This window comes from Serinus canaria, chromosome 1 (assembly GCF_022539315.1).
Source record: "Serinus canaria isolate serCan28SL12 chromosome 1, serCan2020, whole genome shotgun sequence".
In the NCBI taxonomy this organism is placed as follows: Eukaryota; Metazoa; Chordata; class Aves; order Passeriformes; family Fringillidae; genus Serinus; species Serinus canaria.
Genome location: NC_066313.1, coordinates 48,896,545 through 48,918,608, shown reverse-complemented (window position 1 = coordinate 48,918,608; position 22,064 = coordinate 48,896,545). Strand labels below are relative to the sequence as shown.

Sequence of the window (22,064 nt, the reverse complement as noted above, 5' to 3'; positions counted from 1 at the left end):
AAATTCAATACATCTCACAAACAAAAACAGAGCAGATGAAGCAAGAATACCATAAAGACGAATATCCTGCAGGCAGGACAGGTTTAGCTAAAAGTGTTCCTTACTCTTTCATGCATTCTCTCACCAGTAAAATTCACACTTGCCTGAGTACAAATGCTTCCATTCCCCTGAAAATTGTGGAGAACTTCCTTAGGCTGAAAAGGGCTGATATCAAGGAATTAAGTGCTCCCCTCCCTTCCTAACTATACCAGAAGGAAAAGAAAAATCATATATTTTTTCTCGTTCTTGTCCCTTCCAACTCTGCCCAGAATGAAGGAATTTAGCACTGATATAACAAAATTCTCCCATTATATTACACTAAAACCTAAAAAAATCTGTTCTACTCTTAAGCAAAAAGATTTGACTCCAAATTCCTCTGACAAGGTCTGAGTTGTTATTGAGGCTTCTCAGGCCACACTGCTCATTTCATCACATTCTTTTTACAGCTCTTGTAACTTTTTCAAATGTGGGAGTTGCTCACAGTCCATGGCAAACAATTCCACTGCCTTTTCTTCCATGCTGTTTGCCTGTATACAAAGGCAAGTAGGAAGCATCCTTTTGCTCATAGAGTTCATGCTGTGAAAAACTCTAAACATATCCCAGAACTGAAGAAATTAATATATATTTCTTTATATATTTTTTTTTAAAAATACATTCAAGTTTTTTTTTTTGTCTTTTTTGTATAGACTTGAGTATTTCAGCTGGAATGTACCTACAACAATCATCTTGTCCAACTGCCTGACCACTTCAGGGCTGACCAAAAGATAAAGAATGTTGTTAAGGGCATCATACAAATGCCTCTTAAACACTGAGAGGCCTCAGGCACAGGTCACCTCTCTAGGAAGTCTGTTCCAGTGGTTGACCATATACTCAGTAAAGAAAAGCTTCCTAATGTGAAGTATAGACTTTGAACAATTTTCCTGTGTCCCTGAATATAGAGGGAAGTGTTCAGCATCTCCCTCTCCACTCCCTCCTCAGGTAGCTTTAGAAAGTAATGAGGTCATCCACCACATAAAAAACATTTTATTATTCTCATTTCATGCCATTATTGTCTTCAGTTGAACCACTGAATTTCTTATGTTCATGTTTGTAATTATTTCTGTCCCGTATAGATTGGTAACATTTACTGAAACTCTTGTGTCCATTGATGTCATGCCAAATGAAATCATTGCTCTGTCATCATTCTTTCAAATCTGTATTAAGTTTGTAAAACATAATGTTGCTTTCTTTGATCATTAAGTCACTGAGCACAATTATTAAAAAATGTTTTACTGTAAATTAATTTCTAAGAGATATAATAGCATGATCCAGTAATTCATCAAATATGCAACTTGAGAACATATAGTTAAGGTTTTGAAACCTAAGCAATCCGGATTTTTTATTTTTAGATACTGAAAATTGCCCTTAAATAATTTCTCAATAAGCACCTAATGAGCAACCCCAGTAACAAGGATTCCTCTCAATTTGAAAAACAATTTCACCTTTTCCAAAGACCTTAATTAATTTCTTTTAAAACAAAAAAAAATTGCTGTTGTTTTTGGATTATAAATATTTAAGGTGACTTCTTGAAATAATTTCTTATCACCTAAACTCTACTTATATAAGGAAATGCTTCCATGTCCTCTTCATTATTCAGACGCCAACCCTGATGGTGAGATTCAAAAAGGTAAATGGGCAAAAGCTCTATGTGATTTGTTGGGTAAGAGGCCAGCCTAGATGATCTTTCCCATCTAGTGTTTAGGTCTATGGAACAAACTTCTCTTTGACATCTTGATTCTGCAATGCAAATTACTAAAACGTACACCTGCAATATGGAATTTCCCTTTTCATACTACTCTTTTCTGTTACTGCTTTATGTGATGGTAATAAAAGCATTGCAACATACAAAATTGCAGAGTTGTCCTAGTTTGTATTTGCAAACCGAACCAAACGGAACCAAACCAGATGCATTTCCTCAATGAGCCTCCCATTGTATAACTCCTGTAGCTAAGAAAAAGTCCTCGCTCTCAGGCCTTAGCAAGATCTGACTCTGAACATCATGTTCAGAGTGAACATGATGTTCAGTTCATCTGCCCAAACTGTTGCTTTCTTCTTGCGTTTACAGTGCTGGTTTAAAATTTCAGGAAACTCAAGCTTTTCTTGTTACTTATACTCCTTTAGAAGCTATTCTTGCTGGCATCTGTCTTTTTCTTTAAAAAAAAATTCTACCATTACAGTCTTAGCTTTTACATATTTCTTGTCATTCCTACTCAGGAGTCTTTGCTTTTAAGCCAAATGTTTCCATTATGTCATCCTTTAACTAATTTATTTTTCTCTTTTGCATATGAAATACAAGCCAGGATGATGAAATCTTAATTCACATTTTTAGATCTTTGGGATGGTTGTCTGTTGGGTTTTATTTTTTTAAACAGAGGAAACTCATGAAACACACATTGCTTTTTACAAAGGCTCCTGGGATTCTAAGTGCACTACCTCTGGTAATGGTTATTTCTAAAGCAAAGATAAATTCGTTACATTTTCTTGAGTAAGAAATAAAAAGTCTTCTGAATTTTTAAATACAGGTTCTCTTCTCACTGGAACCACTACAGATCTTCAAATTCTACAAAAAAAAAAGCAAAAGAATAATTTAAAAAAAAAAAAAAAAAGTTAACTCTAGTTATCATCCTCTGGTTCGCAGTCACTAAAATTTACAGGCACTTAAAAAAAGTACAAAACCACTGCTTCTGTCTGGGATGCTACAATTGTTTCCACATGTAAAAGGCAGCGTGTTACAGCAAGAGAGACTGAAGTTCCAGCTGTGCCAGGCTAAAAATTGCTAGTAGTACTTTTCAATACACCATCAACTGCATTTAAAAGTCTGCTAAATTTTACAAGTCAAAAGTATGTAAAATAAAGCCTCCTTTTTTGTTTAGAAATGCCTAACTAGATTATCCTATGCAATATCTCAATTAAATAATTAAAAAATAAGTGCCACAGGTCAAGACTAAAAAAATCCCATGAAGTTTTGGGAAGGCCACAAATATAATTTCTCTCCATTAACCACACCAAGAGTTGTCTGTTCCTATGGTAATCCCCTCATTTCTAGAAGGCTCCCAATGACTGCCTTTCTAACCCTTTCTCTTCCTCCTTTTCCTCCTCGACAAAGGCTCCAAATGTCTATTCTATACTTTTCCTCTCTTTATTGTTCATTTGTCTTATCCTACTCCCTCCCTCAAGAAGACAGGAGTTCTGTAAATGCCCACCTTCCCATACAATTCCATTTCTTTCCTTCATCCCTCATTATTATTTATTTTCAGACAGAGAGGCTTCTCATCCTGACCTGTCCAGTTAAACACTATGGCACATGCAAGGCTTTAATCTGGACAAAACTTGATACTGCTTTTGGTTCTAGTATTTAAAAATAATTTTTAAAACATCTTAAACTCACACATCACTGATCCATGATCATTTCTACTGACCAGAATGCTGAGCTGAAAGCAGAACCTAGTTATTCTGTGGAAATGAAGACTGATATTACACATTCATAGTCCTACAATAATAAAGCTCCAGATCCTGTGCAGGAGTAAAGAAGCTACAAAAAGAGAGAAGGTACTTGTGAAAAATTTCTTGTTATTTTCCTCTCCCCTGAGGCAGAAGAAAGAAACTTCTGCTGTTCATGAAGATCTCCTGGGGAAAAATACATGAAGCAAACTGCAGTCTGGACAAAACAGCAAAACTGAGCATCTTTGTCCGTGTTTCACAACCTGGTCTGGAAAGAAAAAGCAGTCAGCCTAACCTCCACTCACAGCTTTCAACAGGCCAATGCAGCAAGTGAAAAAAACTGTGGTATTTTTGAGGAAATGCTGGGATTGAATAATACTGAAGGATCCCTGACTTTCAAGATGGATGTCTACTTCATGAGCCATGAATGGTCACAGAAGCAGAAAGAGTTTGGCTTGCAGCTTCCCACACTGCTGCCAGAAAAAAAGGAAAAGCTAACCAGGATGAGGATAAAATACAAGCACCCCAGACTTGTTAAATCCTTAGGGAGTAATGGGGATCAAAGCCAAGGAAGTAGTATTGGGCTATTTCCCATGGTTTTCGGAGATGCTTATGTCATCCAAATAGTGTACTGCCTCTTGCACACTGCAAAATTTCACTCTGTACAGATAGAAGAGTAAATTGTTTTGTGACCTCATCAGGTTTAATTCTATTTATCAGGTCTCCTCATCTTTTATTTTGTTTTAGACACTATATGTTTTTAATAGTAATTTTCAGTAGTACAGAGTCCTTTAAGCATAGGCATCCTATTCATAAAGTGGCAACAGTAATACCAGTAGGAGTTTTTACTGAAACTCTGAAATTTCATCCATTTTTTCTAATTAATTTTTTTTGTGACAGAGTTTTCACAGTGCATGCTTACAGATAATTTTAACTATGCTTTTTATTTTAACACCTAAATTGGGAGCCTCTAAAAATTAAAAATTAAACCTTTAAAAAATAAATAAAAATTGCATGTAAAGTTTCTGCAATGACAGCCTAGTTTGGGAGGGAATGATTTTTTAAAGAACAAAAATACATCAATAATTCCACCTCTTCCATGATTTTTCTGTCCATAAACTGACTTTATCCTTTTTATAAGAAAAAGTCCCAAGTTTTTCCTTACTCTTCTTCCACTTCAGTTACATTTCCCTCCACTATACTCTCCTCCTTCTGTCCTAGGAAATACACATATGCTTGCATTCTATTCTGTAAAACTACTACACATTTTGTGTTACCCCCAGATAAATTTGGCAATGTAAAAAATAAATAAAGGACTGTGAGTCTTTAGGACAATATTTAATTTTTGTGACTTGGGGTCAATTACATGCAACTGGTTTTGGTTGCAAGAACTGTATATGTTTGCTGTATAGCAATCTATACATGGTCGATGCTCAGGACACCTACTGACCACAAATTTTAAGCCCATAGACTTTGGTCTACTTAAATCATCAAAGCATCAGCTACTCACACAGGGTCTTAAACACTGAAGGGCTCCAAAGACCTGGCTGTCTGGAAAAATTTTCATCCATAATGTATCAATTAAAAATGCCCCCCAGAACCAAATTCTACATTAATTTTTCAGAAATTAAAATTTTTAAAATATATTCCTGAATTAAAACAGAAAAAATCACAGTAGCACAGAAAGGAAGTTAATGTAGTCAAGCGAGGCACAGATTAATGCAGTTACTTACAACGCAGTTGTTTTCATGCTGTGCTTGAAGCTATCACCATAAAGAAACATAACAAAATAAAAGATCCAGGTGAAAAAGCCCAAATTTTTCCATCTTCCCACACTGTACATTCTTCCTAAAAATTCTTTTTCACAGTGTTTGCTCATTCTAGTTTAAGGTGATCCATTTAATGAGGCTTCTACAATATCTCTTATGAGATCCGTACAGTCAAATTATAACCTATAGACCTCTGGAAATTTCTGCAATTACATCTAAACTTTCATATCCAAATTTGACCCTGTAAATGCTAATTAATCTGGCACCAGACCTAACAATATCCCTATATACACTGGCATGAGTAACTCTCCATATTCCTGCCTTTCTGCCACACATCTGCTTTGACTCTTATTCTCTGTCAAGCTCTTGAAATCCTGTCCCTAAGTCAGTCCTTCTACTCTCATCACTAGTATGCTCTTCCTGAGCTCTCTGAGATCTTTTTGGTAAACCCACATAGAAAATTACACACCAAGAGGAAGTTCAACCAAAACTTGAAAGAAAGGGGCTCCATTAGCAACTGTTCATATCCTGCAGCAATTTTGCCAGTAGCTGAAAAGAATTCAGACAATCATAAGGAAGTAGTCCTTTGAACTGCAGGGACACTGACATCTTTTATGTGGAAGTAAATAAATGAAGGTATAGGATTAAATCTAGAGAATATAATTGTTATGGAAAATAGATGTTATTAATACCTCAAATAATTAGTGACCTTTGCTGCCAGAAGAACGACTTACACATGTTTCAGTGCAGAGACATTATATTTATCTCCACTTATTTTTACAATTAAGAACTTCCCCTTCAGGAAAACACAAAAGAAAATGAGGAAAAACAGGGAAGTAAAGAGCAGAACAGGCCTTCTGAAAGCTGGCCTGTAATAAAAGAGGAAAGGGTACTTAATCATCAAAGAATGCATTTTAGCTGTGATGTTTTTTTCTTCTGGTTTATTATTGAAATAAAACATGATGACTGAAGACATTTTTAATGCTTAGAAAGCAAAACAGGCTCAGAAAACCACAGTATCTAGTATGTGTATTTTATTCTTGTTTTATAAACATATAACTATAGAAAATGAAAAATGCGACTTCACGTTCTACTTCTGCTTTGACAAAAAGAAATCTCAAACCCCTTGAATAAAATCTTTTCTTGTTAATGAAATAAAACAAAGTAAAGAATGTGGCAATATAACATTAGTGGCTTCATTTTTCATCTGAGCAGAAAGTAATTGCAGGCTTATTTCTTTGCTCTCAGCTCCGTCTTTCTATCACAAATCATCTGACTTGTTCCCACCTTAAGAAGGTGCACTGAGATTTTGAAAGCCCATACTCTTTACTACAAATTGTGCTTATGATGAGGTTCCAGCCATCTGCCAGCCTTCAATTTATCCACTGCTGGACATAAGATCTATTTCAGAGAACAGGCAAACCTTCAAAACTCACATCTGAAAAAGGACTGATGGGGAATAGGTAAAACGTACATACTGAAAGGTGTCACGTATAGTTTTCATCAGGTTTCAGTGTATATTAGAATTTCAGTTTTGGAACAAGGTTATACTGTTACATTCAAAATAAATGTTCTCAGTTATTTGTAGGGTTTAGTTTATAAAGAAATAATTTTGTTTGGATTATTTCCCAGAACACATTCTTCAAAACTTCACTTTGTTCTTGACATAAATTGAAAACAATAATATAGATATACTGTATACAGGCTTCAAAATGGCATTAAAGAGGCACATTATCAATATGTTTAAAACATTTAGAAAGCTCAGCTTTGCATCTTTCTAAGTGAATGGCTAGATACTTAGACTGTGTAATATCTGTTCCAATAAACTACTCTGTGGGAAATGTTTTGAATAATGGTTAATTTATGCTGAGGTAATGACAGCATAATACAACTGAAATCTGTGCTAATAGGAAAAAGAAGCCCCTTCCAGCTATTTCTGTTACAATTGGCTGCAGTTATTTTCACATCTCTCTCCCCTGCATAAAATATTACTTTAAGTGTATGTGAAAATGCTTGTTGCTAATTTTAAAAATCAATAATTGGTACCTGTCATCCATATGGAGAAAAACAACAAAAAAACCCCAGACAATAAAGAAGAAATTTTCATGCACAAGACCTATATTTTATATATTTCTGCAATAAAAGAGAGCAATTGTGGTTAATGTTCTTTCCATATCAGCAAAACATTAAACTCAGCTTGGGTAAGACTCCAGGGTTTGAAATGCACATGGAATTTCTAATGGGCAAATTAGTAGATGAGAATGGGCAAAACAATTTATTCCAAATAATACTTCAGGTAGGCTGAAGTATTAGAAGGTATTTGTCTGGAATATGGGTTATTTACAAACTCACTGCAGTATAGATGAATGAATGACTGGAAATATGTAATAAATAGGCTGATTCAAGTCTCATCAGCTTAGTGAGTTACCATCAGCTCTTCTGTTTGAATGCTCTGTGTAAAGCTGGTGGTGCTCTTGGACTGGCAGTGCTTAGCTCTGCCTGGATAAAGAGCATTTTGTTCACAAGTACAATAAAAATAAACAAATCCCAAACCTCCTAACGGGCAATTTTGGACAAAAACCTCACCTGTATGCCACAAACAAACACCACTTGTTTTACTTTAAGAGACTTTTCTTAAATCTGAAAAGGTTCTGAATTCCCATAAAAATGTAATAATATGATCCAGGAATGGTCATGAATTCAGATTATCATGGATTCTTTGAAGTACTGATTATCTCTCATCTGTAATACATTCACTAACTGGAGATATCATGATCAATCATTGTTCTAACTGTAGATAATTGTTTTAAGCAATGGTAGAATGATATTTTTAAATTGGAGTCCTATGCATCAGAATATGATTTTTGACTTCTTGTCATAAATGGCTTGTGTTACGTAGGGTAGGTCCTCCCAAAAATTAATTTCATAGTCAAACTGGATGCATAATTAAAATGTTTTGGTAATTCTGAAGAAAACACCTTCTGAAAGCCCTTTCCTCTGAACAACAAACATATGGAAGTGCATACATTAATATCCAAGTAGAAGCCTATACATTGGGCAATTACTGTGTAGTAACTGACCTCATGCAATTTATATTAATTCCTTATTGAATATTCTGATTTAATAGAATCTGTATTTTCCTATATTCTGTGTCTTCTGCAGGAATCTTTACCTACAAAAATAAATATCTTCCCCTCAAAAAGTCCCTGTGTTTTGCTTCTTGATCTACAGGGAGTTATCATAACAAAGTGACAGCAAATTAAAACTCTCCCTGTTCCATTTAGAGAAGGATACAGAGCTCTGAAACTTATTATATTACGTCCATACATGTTCCTGCTGTGAAACATTTAAAAAATTCATTAATATTCTGTTGATAATCCCTTAATCCAATAAAACACACAGGCCAAATATAGTACAAAATAATCAAGGCTTTTTTTCCCCAAACTAGTATAAATTTGGTTTAATTTGGAAAAAAAATCTTTGTTCTGTGTGTCCAGGAAAAAAATTATTTGGGATGAAAAAGAAGTAGATTTCTTGACAAAAATCAATAGAATGCAACACACATTTCTTAGAGAATAGAGCTCTTAGGATGCAGGAAAATAATTTCTACTTTGATGATACCTTTTCCTTGAATTCCTTAACTTAACTTTGAAAAAAGCAGATTTGATACTGCCTGCAGCTTCCAACTAATTTCACCACTATCCATATTCACAGTTAAATAGGGCTGCTCCCAGAAAGGAAGCAAAGACCATTCCTTGTATGGAGGCAGTTAAATACAAGTGAACATTTAAATGGCCAGTGCTGTGGGTACAATTCAATCAAGCAGATCCATTGGGGTGGTTTTGATATTCTTGTCACATCAAAGAAACAGCTCCCAGAAGAAAAAGGTCTTAACAAGTTAAAAATGAAATCAGAATAAACATGAATAACTCTGAGAGAAAGGAAGAACAAGCACTTGGTGGCAAGGGCTGGTGCTACCTTGGAAGTGTTATATAGCGCTATTAGAATAGTGTGTTAATTTTTTCCTCATAAATTTGCCAGGTTCAGTCACCAGGGAAGGGCTAGCACTCCAGCTCCCTTTGTTAAAGATATATCTATCTTGCTGAGTCTTGACAGCCCTATCATGTCAGCCCTCTGTAGTAGCAAAAAGTGTTTCAGCAAGAAGAGGGGGAAAAAAAAGAAAGGAGGAAAAAAAAAAGTGAAAACTGATGTGATCTACTCTGCTTCCTGTGGGCATATTTCACTATAGCAGATCCAGAGGGATGCTTTGTTATTCCTGTCAGATCAAAGAAAGAGATAACAGAAGAAAATAAAAGACGAAAAATATAACCCAGAAATGAGGGAAGCTGGAAAGCACTGCAAGACTACCGCATCATTATGACTTCTCAAATTATTTAAATATGCTAAATATCAAGTCATCAGCAAAGAAATAAATATTGCATAGGCCATATGCTCTGTTAGCTGCCAGAAAAACTGTCCTACTAGGATTAGTTTATGGGCACAGCAACTGCCTGTCAAACACTAGCAATTTTAATCATTTTTCAATTTGCTGTGTGCATTGCAAGTATGCTCAGGTATCTTGACAGGTGCTCAGGAAAAATATCTGAGCCCACTAGGTTCACACTGCCTTGCTTTACTACGTTCTTGCAATAATTCCTGCTGGACTGGGGAGGTGCAAGCATATGGTGAAGATGCAACAGACACAGGAAAGTCATTGTACTGCACTGCTAAGTTGGATTTGCAGCTCAGCACAAGGATGATACAAAGTTAGCCTTAAGTCCAAAGCAAACCAAAAGCTGAAATGATTTTTCAAAATATTTCTAATAACAAACAAGGTGAAAGTGAAAAAAAAGAAAATAAACAGAGAACTGGCTATGATTTAAAAAAAAAACCCAAAACAATTAAAAAACCCCAAATAGTACCTTTCTGCAAGTTAGATGTGTTTACAGTACTACATGTGATTAGCCTTTTATGCACTAAGCTTTCCACTAAATTATTTTGTTTTTCATCTACAAGGCATCAAATTAATGTATTAATAAATAAAATTAGTTTTGTCTCATCTGTTGCATTTTCTAATGACCAGTATAGCTGTGTTGTTTCCTTTCAGCCACAACACTTTGTGTCATCCAAGTTCCTAACTTGAAGTCAATGGATTTTTGAGTGCCCTCATTTCCATGTGTTTGGGGAAGAAAGGAGCTCCTAAAATCTACAGACATTCTGGGAGAAACCAGGAGAAGAACTATATTTTCCCAAAGAAGTGGAGCTGCAACATGAAAGCACTATAAATAAACTGTATTTCCTATATTGTTCTTTATATATTAGCATTCTCAGCATCAATTCCCTGAAGTCAGCCAAGTCTGTCTTGTGGAAAAGGATGTGGATTATGATGTAAACTAACAGTAAAGACAATTCCAAATAACATCTAATGTCCAATATAACTACTGTTTACATATTAAAAAGAGATACAGGCTTTGTACCAGGGATGTTCTGTCATGTTTCTCCACAGGAGAAGACTGTCATGGTAAAGTTCATTATCAATTACTGCCTTACAAGTACAAGATGAGTTAAGCTGTCATAATTTTCTCAGCCAGAAATCCTGTGCTGTCAAAGAATGTCAATTTTTAATCTGACAAAAGGAAGAAAATTATCTGTTATTCTGACCTCTAATTTCTTGACATTTTAATGCTGTAATTGCTGTGGTTAGTGCTGCAACCATTATTCCACCTGTCAAGTAAGAATGAATCAATATCTTTAAGCTGTTCAAGTTTAAGCTTCCACCTCACTGCTTTTACTTTAAAAAAGGTTTAAGTGAAAAAAAAAAAAAAAGAAGGATTTTGGGCCTGGAAAATGTTTATTTTGTTACACATTTTTTTTCTCTTTATTACAATATGAAAATCATTTTTCAATATGTGACTAAGAGAGCATTACAGCTGATAGAACTGCAGAATTTACCCATTTCTAATCATAAAAGATTGAAACCATGAAATTCAATTTTATACTCTTATTCCTTGGGCCATGTAAGTCAGGACTTTCCTGTTGCCCTTGTAACAACTTGAGGTAAATTATCGTGACCAATTATATTTTGTGGTATTAGAAATGATGAAGTTGTTTGAAAAAAAAAAATTGATTATGTTGAAATTAAACTAGTTTATTTTACCTATCCAGTGCAGACCTTAAGTTGCCAAAGAGGTTTTCCAGGGGCAGGTATATGTGATTTCATACACTGAAGTAATCTAAAACTTAACTCTGTCCCAGTATTGTGGTTCCTATCTGTAGGAATTTTCTATATGGAAAATGAAGAAAGAAAATCAGATTAATAATCTGCTGTTTAATAGATCTGCAAAGAACAACAACACAGGATGGCCATTTTTCCAATGCTAAACAGCAGAGATTTCTTGGAGAGCTCCCAAAGCATATGAGAAAGATGTAAGGAATCGCAGGGATCAGCTGTTCCACTGCTGAATTTTTTTCTGTAGATGGATGACTACAGAAATAACTTTAATATTTTTCACAGAAAGCTAAGAACATATTTTTTAAGCGGTTAAGTGAGGTGCTCGAGTAAAGGGTGAAAGTGAAAGGGCCAAGGTACAGCATAAACAGGTCACAGTGCTGTGACCATCCTTTCCACCTTTTGAAATTACGTCTTTCAATCAGCTCAGACTAAATGGGAGGGTATTTTTTATTTGGAGACTTATTTCACTGGATACATTCACCTGGGACTCAGTTCAATATGAAATTAGTTATGGCCACAGTTTGTGCCATACTTGAGCCCACTGGCCTGATAATGGCTGCTGCCAATAAGGCTGTATTGATTGGCTCATTTTACAGCCATGTATTAAGAACATTTACCATCTTCTGTGACACAGGACCACAATATTTTAGTTTATTTACAAAATAAACATCAAGAGAATTTGGATACTAAGAGATAGATGCATTTTCCTGGATAACTGCAGGGTGTAGTTAATTCTAAATTGCAGTGTTTCTAAATTAAAAGGCCAGATACCACCACCCACCACTGTAAAATATGAAAAACACTTTTTACCATGATTTTAAAGGCGCTGGTGTTCTTGTCCTTAATTCCTGTATTTACAATGGGTCTTCAGAGGCTTTTAAAATATCTTTTTGCTTTTAATTTATTTTCTGGTATATTTAATAAAAGCCAGAATAAAGTCAAACAAACCCAAACAAGCACAAATCGAACAACAATAAAAAAGCAAAAACCCCATCACATATACTCACAACAGAAACGTGACCATCAAATACATGGTCCTCTATATCATCAAGATGTCAAATGCTTTATTATAGGCCACAGAATGTGCACTAGTTTCATAAACAGATCCCAGGAAAATAGAAAGCAGGTCTAAATCCATCTATATTTAAACATGTGCTGTAAATTCTGATTAAAAATTATTTTAAAGTATTTCTTAACTTTCTGATGACAAACCAAAAATCAACAATCCTGAGATCTCTTGGAAGTAAAAGTATACTATTTTTAAATGGACGCCTACAACTTTACTGTCTATGCATAACAAAAATAATGAGGATTTATTTTTTTCTCGTAATTTTTAGTTCTCATTGCTATCAATGAAATTTATGTAAAAAAATAACTTGTTGCAATGAAGATTAAGTTGTGCTTTTAGAAATTTACAGTGTAAATTGCCTAAGAAGATGTTTACATGCTATTGACTTAAAGGGCATGGGTTAGATGTACAAGTGAGTGAACAAAAATGTCTCCATGAATTTTCTTAGATTTCTGATGACAAGATATGCAAGCAAGCAGAGCCCCAGGAGAGCTGAAGAGTCTCATCATGTCATAAGATGTTAGATAAGGTGCACAGACAGACAGATAGACCTCAATCCTACAAGCTGCCCCGGGGGAATAGACCCTAAGTCAAGACACAAAAGTCTGCCCATGCAGATCAGGACCCTAAGCCATGCAAATGCCTTGTATCCATGGAGCTGGACACCTGCTTTATACTTTAAAAAAACATTGCTTCTTCTTAAACCTCAGAAGAGCCTGACTCTTCTCATGCTCAATGTTTTGAATCCAGAAAATTATTATGCAGATGTCAACATGAAATGTTTGAGGCTGGGGGAGTCAAAGCAATTGTGGCCAGTCTTAAAACTAAAAAAATATTACTTGTTTAGAAAATCTAAGCTTTACAGTGCATGGAGTGAAAATCCAATTTTAGGAAGCCTGGGGTCTGAATGGTTTTTCAGTTCTGCTCCTAAAAAAATCACCAAATGTAACAGAATGCAGCAATCCACTTGTAAAAAAAAAAAAAAAACAAAACAAACAAATAAACAAAAAAAAAAATCCCAAAACCTTAAATCAAACCAAACCAAAACCAAACCAAATAAAAAAACAAACAAAAAACCCCATGAAAAAACTCATTAGTTAGATGAATGAATGCTTTCTGGAATCTACTTCTTTCTGAAATCTGTAGATTTCTGCCTGCAAGATTGGAAACAAACAAACAAACAAAACCCCATTGCCTGGCAATGTACATTATTTCTGTTTTGCATACAGCAGATGGCAGCTATCTGGGGGAATGGAAGATTGTGTGTAGGGCTTCATCACAGCAGTACTCATCTAGCAGCTGTTGCTTCCTCACACTTTCCACCAAATTTCAATTGTTTTAGCCAACAAATGAATGTTGCTAGAAAATCATCATGCAAATTAACAGGTACTAGAAAACCCTCATTAAAATTATTAGGCCTAGTGAAAACAAATACAGTCACTGGAAGGAAATGTAGCAGGATATCTAGAACAATTTTCTTTTAAAATGTACTGATTAATTAAAAACACTCACTTGTATATATTCCAAAAGTATATATATATATATATATTTCATTAATATGCATATATAAACATAAGTACTTGAATGCACAAACAATAGAAAGCATTTTCTCTTTTGATAACAATTTGATTATACTGTATGTGGTTAAAAATCATTTGAATATTTGCTGCAGTCACTCTAGAAAATACATTCTTTCTCAGACTCATTTTCACCATCAACTGACTGTAATGGTTAGATTTTTGTTCTCTATGACTACGATGCAGGTTTTTTTCCAGTTTTTCAGTTCTACTAAGTGAACTTAATACAAGTAAATTATAAAACATAGCAGACACTATATTAAAGAATATACATTGCAATGTAATTTCCTACACCATAACTGAATATTAAATCTATTAGGTTCATTTGTTTCATTGCTAGATTTTTCATACTTGCTTCTGAAATCACCTGGGGCCTAAATTCCGAATCAAGTCAAACCCATCCATTTTGTTCAGCAGTGAAAGATAGAAAAAGTACCATTTCTTGTGAGATGACAGAAGTTTTTAGCATGAAATGACAGCAAACACCTACCTCCCTGAGGACAGGATCAGTGATACTGTCCAGGTTCACAGAGCCTTCATATGTTAGGTAGTGGAAAACGTTGAGTGCACGCACGGCTTCTGGTCCTCGTTGCTTGTAGCCAAATATAAGGTCAATCCACTGATGAAGCTGACATGATACAAACTCGCTTTCCAGGGCCTGCAAGTGAAACTCAGGATTAGGATGTAACTGAGAAAACATAGCAGGCATCATTACATTTTCTCTTCAGGCTTATTTGATAGATTTGACATCTTTCAAACATTGAAAAAAATTAACTTATTCTATTGAGAGAAGCATCAAAAAGATAGTCTCTTTTTTTTACCTTAATATCATGCCAATTTTCTTCTCAACTTCTGAGTTTCTCCTAGCTGCAAGTATTTTAGTAATTACTAGGCTTTTCAATTAAGCTAGTTAATTTGTCAAAACAAAAAAGATGGAAATGGGAAAGAGAATTCAAAAAAGTAGTCTTGCAACTAATTTTCAAACTAGTTATAATTAGTTTTCAATCTAAAATGGAAATTCCTCCATTGTTTTTATCACACTGCCACTACTCAGCACGAACACTTCCCAGCTAGGAGCTTCATGTCCTTCTGAGGAAGTTTCAGATTTTACAAGCTGATAAACTTTGGAAAAAGATTATTCATTTTTTTCATTTACATTAAAAGGAGGCTGCTTCAGAACTAATCATCAGGTGGTGTAGTACCACGCCATGCCCTGTTTATTGGCAGCAGCCCCCTTCTCACCTCCCCACAAGCAGGACTCGCCTCAGACAAGGCAAACCATGCCTGGGTCATCATGCAACCATTCCTCAGAGATTTTCCCTGTAATGTTCCTCGTGGAAGAGGAACTCTCTGTGCTTTGGTGGAAAACTGGACCCTTTTCTGTCAAAACCAGTGACTATTATCTCTGATGAAAATGGATGGGAAGGCTCAGGCTTAAGAGCTGACATGTAGCTCAGTTTTCAAGGGCTTAAGTTCAGCATACCATAAAAAGCCATAAAGAAATCTTGCAGACAACTACACAAAATTTTGTTGTTTCCTTTTCAAAATCAGAAGCCATCATATGCATAATGCAAAATTAATAAAATAGAATTAATATGACTGAATACTAAACAATATTAAAATAATACTATTTAGTTTCAATTCATGCCTCCCAACAAATAATTTTAAAATGCCATGTCTTTAATTATATTGTACTGTGCATGTACAAAATGATACAGTCAGCAACTACATAATTCCATATAATCTCTTCCATAGGACTTTTACATCAGTTAGAGTGCAAGAGGCTAGCATGCAAAGATAAAATTAGGTATGCCACAGCAACAACCAATAAAGCATTTCCTTACTCTTAAATGATCAATTTTTAATGTTCCTTTTGTATGTAATAAAGCTTTTCAAGAATTTAAAGTTTAAAGCCAGTTATCTTTCTAGCATCCACCTCAAATCCATTTGCAGCAATCAGCCTAAAAGTTCTCTTGAGCATCTGAATTCTGCATATTTATAATTTCTTTTGATCTGTATATACTTTTTATTATTATTTTATTTGTTTATTAACATGTAATTAAAAAAAATCAGGTATTTCTTTGGTCAAAATTAGCTTTTTTTTCTAGAATATTAAGAGCATTTCAGGAAAACAGCAGAACTTTTGATTACTCAAAGATCAGACAATGCATTTGTAAAAAATCGATGCTTGGTTTAAACGAGTGTATTTCTCACTTTTTTCATCTAATATCCTCTCACTGGAGTTAGAATCAAAAAAACGTGGAACCACTGGAAAGTTTGAGTTAGAAGGGACCTTAAAAGGTCATTTAGTTCAACCCCACTGCAATGAACAGGGACATCTTCAACTACTTCAGATTGCTCAGAGTCTTGTCTTGTCTGACCTTGAATGCTCCCAGAGATGAGACATTCATCACATCTCTGGACATCTTGTTTCAGTGTTTCATCATCCTATAAACTATAAAAAATTTCTTCCTTATATCTTGTCTGATCTATCTTCTTTTCATGTAATGTCATTACCTACTGCCGTACCTCAACAAGTTCTGCTAGAAGTTTGTCCCCATCTTTCTCGTAGGACACTTTAAGCACTGAAAGGTCACCATAAGGTCTCCCCAAGTCCATAAGTCCTCTCAAGGCTGGACAATTCCAGCTGTCTCAGCCTGTCTTCATAGGAGAGATAATCCAGAACCTGGCCTTCTTTGACCCTCCTGTGGACCTACTCTAACAGGTCCATGTCCTTCCTGAGGATCCCGGAGCTGGATGCAGCACTCAGGATGGGGTCCCTCCAGAGCAGAGCAGAGCAGAGCAGAGCAGAGCAGAGCAGAGCAGAGCAGAAGGGCAGAAACACCTCCCTTGATTTGCTGCTCATGCTGCTTTCAATGCAGTCCAGGATGAGGTTGGCTTTCCAACCTGCAAAGAGACTTTATTGGCTCATGTCCAGTCTCTCATCCACCAGCATCCCCATGTCATTTTGGCAGGGCTGCTCTCCATCTGTTGCCCCCCAGACTGTGTGGATACTGGGGGTTGCTCTGACCCAGATGCACCACCTTGTACTTGGTCTTGTTGAACCTCATGAGATTCCCATGGGCTGCTTCTTTTACTTGTTCTGATCCCTCTGGACGATATCCCAGCCCTCAGGTGCATCAACCACACCACTCAGCTTGGTACCATCTGCAAATCTGCTGAGGGTGCACTCAGTCCTACTGTCTATGTCATTGTTGAAGATATTAATGGTACTGTCTATGGTACATTGTTGAAGATATTAAATGTTGAAGATATTAAATGTTGAAGGTATTAAATGGCAAGTGGGGGTCTCAGGGCAGACCCCCACTTGCCACTGATGTCACCAAGCTGATGTAACTGTCCAATCAATTCCTTATCTACTGAACAATCCACACATCAAATTAATCTCTCACCAATTTAGAGAGAAGAATGTTACAAGGGATCATGTCAAAAGCCCTACACAAGTCCAGACAGATGACACCTGCAGCCCTTCCTTTGTCTACTGGTGCCGTCACTCCATCATGGAAGGCCACTTGGTTGGTCAGGAAGGACTTTCCCTTGGGGAAGTTGTGTTGGCTGTCCCAAATCACCTTCCTGCCCTCCATGTGTCTTAGCACAGCTTCTAGGAGGATCTATTCTTTGGCCTTCCCAGGCAAGTGGTCAGTAGTTCCCAGGCCCCTCCTTTCTACCATTTTTAAAAATGGGAGCAATGTTGTCCTTTTTCCAATCATCAGGGACTTCTCCTGACTGCCATGACATTTCATGGAAAGTGGTTTGACAACTAGGTCATTCCTTCAGGACTCTGGAGTGCAACTCATCAGGTGCCATACACACATGTTGAGGTTCCTCAGAGGGCCACCAACTTGATCTTCTCTTAAAGTAGAAGGGACTTTGCTCCCTGAGTCCCCATTTTGCAGTCTAGTAACTCAAGAGGCGTGGGAAGAGAGGTTGCCATTGAAGATTTAAGTAGAAAGTACCCTGAGTACCTTGCTCATTGTGACCAGTTTATCAGTCTTGTTCATGAAGGGTACTGAACTTTTTTTGACCTTACAAGTTAAAAGACTTACAAGAGTTGAACACATATGTAATATTTCCTTAAGGCAGTTTCCACTTGCATGACCAGCCCTCCAGCTGCACGATGAAACGGGTGCTGTATGATGTTCACGGCCTCCCAGCCAGGGTATCCTGTGGGGTATGGCACCAGGCATGAAAACCAGGAAAGGTGCCCTCAAGAAAGGGCCACCAAAATGCTACAAAATCTCACCCCGCCCTCACTGGGTCAAGGCTTTATAATCAGGATTTATTGTAGTCTGGGGAAAGCTTCTTGTAGCAGGTCTGACCTGGTTTCTTCCAAGTACTTCTGCAACGCTACTCATGCGATTCTTGCAGAATCCTCTCCCTAATTTGCTCTAACGCACAGGCTACTCCCCCTCCATATAAGTGCCTCCTGAAAATTTATGAGCTGTTCACTGTCAATGGTACATCATTTGGTTTCTTGAGAATATGCAATGCTCAGTAGGGAATAGGGTGAGGGACTTTTCTGTATAAAACATAACTTGTAGGTACAGTAGGAAAAATATACAGAGAAAGACAACAATAATATCCTTAAAATAGGCTGGTGACGGCCATAAAAATCAGCACTTTGGATTTAAATTATTTTGAGGGCTTTAATTTTATGAAGATTTTTTAAATGAGCTATAGAAACATTTTTAAAAATAATAATTATTACTTATATAATTATGTAATATCCATATAATTTGTAATATGGTTTTTAAAGATTCTTAAAGTTAAACAGAAATGAGCTAACAACCACCTTGTTATCTATCATAACTAACATGTACACAAAACAGAGTTTTATTCAAGCACTCCTAAAATTAACTTATTTGAACAGTTATGAGGGCTTCATTTTCAAATAGCAACATTCCAGTCAAATTTTTTTTCATGAGTTTTGCTTTAAGGAAGGTATTTAACATGTTATTGTTTCCAGTGAGTGACTTTTATTGTTAATTTGTAAATTGCAAGCATTATTATACATCTAGTGTATACATCTAGTGTATACAGATTTTGTGGGTTTTGCCTGTTTACAGGCAAGTGTATGCACAATGTTCCACAGACTGAAAATTTGACCTGTAGTGTTGTAAAATAGAAAGAGGTATTAGTAAGTTGATGTTAAAACTAAATAAAGTCATTATAAACCAAATTACTTCTTACTATAGCTCTTTTCTGACCTTTATAAACACTGCACACTTTCCCCTATGCTCATTCTAATTTGATATTAAAAGTATTTTCACAGGCATGTCAGTAGGAGGCAGTGGTTTTTATTGCAATACAGACTTTCTGCTGTGTAAAACATCAGAAGTTCTGGATTTATAAGATATCTTTCCAGGTATTTTTTGTCACCAGAGAAGTGGAAAACCCTGATACTGGTGTCTGGCCCATGGTTGCACCTTCTCTTTCTGCAGTTCCTGCTTTGCCCTCCATATCCATATCCTTCTGTCTCTCCAAAAAGCTTTCCATTTTGCTATTGAATTATATGTAACATATATTTAAAGATATTTTCCCATAATTACTCCGAGATACTTTGGTTTTACAGATCTGCTCAAAAACAAATCAGCAGCCATTTCAGCCCATGGGCTGGGTTTCTCTTCTCTACCCTCATATCCATGGTCCTCTGCAGCAACTGCAGGTTCTCTACACCAAACATTTCTCTTCCTCAGTTACTATTCCTTGCACTGACTATCAAAGCGAAATCCTTGACTTTCCTCATAAAGTATTTCAGGCAATACTGCTATCTGAGGTTAGTTATGTTCTTTTAAGCAAAGTAATATTTTAACAGAAGTGACAAAGAAGTACACTGTACAGATTTCGGTTATTCAGGGATGTCTGCAGAGAAACTGATCCTTTATGTAAGCGTCTTCACGATATAAGTAAGATTCTTCAGCAGTATAGCAAGTTTAAAAAAAAATCACTGCTAAAAGTAATTAAAAAATCTGAAGTAGATTGAAACCCCTTTTGCCTGAATAAGTTTTAGTTGCATAACCTTGGCAATACACAAAATAAAATCAAAGCAACTTTTGAGGAAGTAATATCAAGTCTTATCTACTGCTTATCTGGTAGAAAAGAAATGTCAATTGCTGCTGAATCACAACTCAAGGAAGAGGAAAAGACCTTCCAGATTCTCATAGCACAGAGATTTCATGCTAGATATTTCTAATGACTATTCAAGAATCTTTTTAATTAGGAAATACTATGCATGCTTCTGAATAGCCAGGGAATAGTACAAAAATGCAATTGGCAGCAGAGGAGTGCAAATAAATCATTTCAGAGACAGAAAGAAAATTCAATCTTAACAAAAGTTATGTAATATGAACAAAATATGTATAACAAAATCAAGACATCATTTAGTCTTTCAAAAGTATAATTTATCATGAATACATTTTCTCAGCACTGCAATTTGTAATTTAATATGTGCATAAGCCATAATTAAAATATCATTATAATTAACTTTAAATTACACAATCTTGCATCTTTTGTTTCAAAACTAAAGAATGCTTATTATAAAAGCTGTGCTTCAGTGTTTCACAGTGGTGTTCCCTGCCTTGATTTAACATGCTTGACTTACTGACTGAGTCTGTTCTATTTCTGGCTCTCGGACTGCTCTGAGTCTGTGGGGACTGAGAGGCTGAGTAGGACTGCAGATGCACATCTGTGGAAGGTTTTATGCGTGGATTTTTTTCCCCTGGTAAACTGGGAGATTATGATTGATGAGCCCAGCATTAGGGTAATGTTATCAGGGACACTTTCTGCCTCTGTCCTTTGTACCGTTGCTGAGGTCAGACCATAATCATGTTAGCATTGAACATAGTGCTTTATTAATGTTTCATGAGTAACTCCACAGTAATCAGTCTAGCTTTGTATGGATAAATAAAACTGCTACAACAATCCCTGATGTATAAATCGAACGGTGAAGATACTGTAATAGGTCTTGAAAGTAACTTGACTGTCTTTTCCAGTCTTTTTAATAAGTCTAATTTTCACAAATTTAAAGGAATCTCTTTTGATGGAAAACCACTTCCACTTCCACTTCCATGTTTAGTTTGAAGTGTAAAACAACCAGCTGAACAATCAAATGATACAATACAAAATCCCAGCCTGCTATTTATTCATTTGTACAGATCCCAGCCTGCTATTTATTCATTTTCATTTTAGTAAAGCTTGTTAACTAATTGGTTAAATTGTGCTGGTTTATGACGCTGTGCCTCTGTGATGTTTCCTAGGCTGTTATGTGTTTTCTTTGGTAAGTATCAGGGTGAAATGATGGCATTCTTGCTGTTATTTAAAAAAAATGCTTACATTTATAAATGTGCAAGTAGTATATGAGGATTTTTATTTACTCCCACATAAAATTACACATAATATATGCCTGCAGAAAGCACAAAAAAAAAAAGAACAAAAGAAAACAGCATCAGCTATGGAAAAAAAGATCCCACTGTATGCTATGCACTACTACTAAATTCTGGATTCTTCCCACTGAAATGAAATTACTACTGCTGATTTTAATAGATAAGGGATCAGGGAAACCCTTACTTGAAACATCCCTTAGTTTTCTGTAAACCTATTCTCTACTTGGTTTGCTAAGCTGCTGTAGAGATTCCAGGCTTGCACAATCTTGCTGTGTTTTACACATCAGCATCACACCCAGGCTATTTTTATTCTGCAAGAAAAAAAATGTAACAGCCAAAGCCTGGCCTAGGGATGACCTAACTGAATAATACATCTGCTGCCTGGTTCAAATAATGGAATCAGACATTATGTAGGGAATTTCAAACTTTCCAATCCCTTTGTATTTGTTCCTTTGACCAGTTTTACTTCAGTGACCAAAAAATGGGGTACTGGCA

The 22,064-nt window shown here is 35.9% G+C and overlaps 1 protein-coding gene across 1 annotated transcript in view; it reads right to left on the bottom strand.

Annotated features, from left to right (window-relative positions):
• NBEA (neurobeachin) overlaps nt 1–22,064 on the bottom strand; it is a 453,025-nt gene that overhangs the window by 28,723 nt on the left and 402,238 nt on the right. Inside the window, exon 49 of the mRNA XM_050977434.1 lies at nt 14,657–14,824. Coding sequence (XP_050833391.1) covers nt 14,657–14,824 — 168 coding nt within the window. The remainder of the gene's footprint in view (nt 1–14,656; nt 14,825–22,064) is intronic.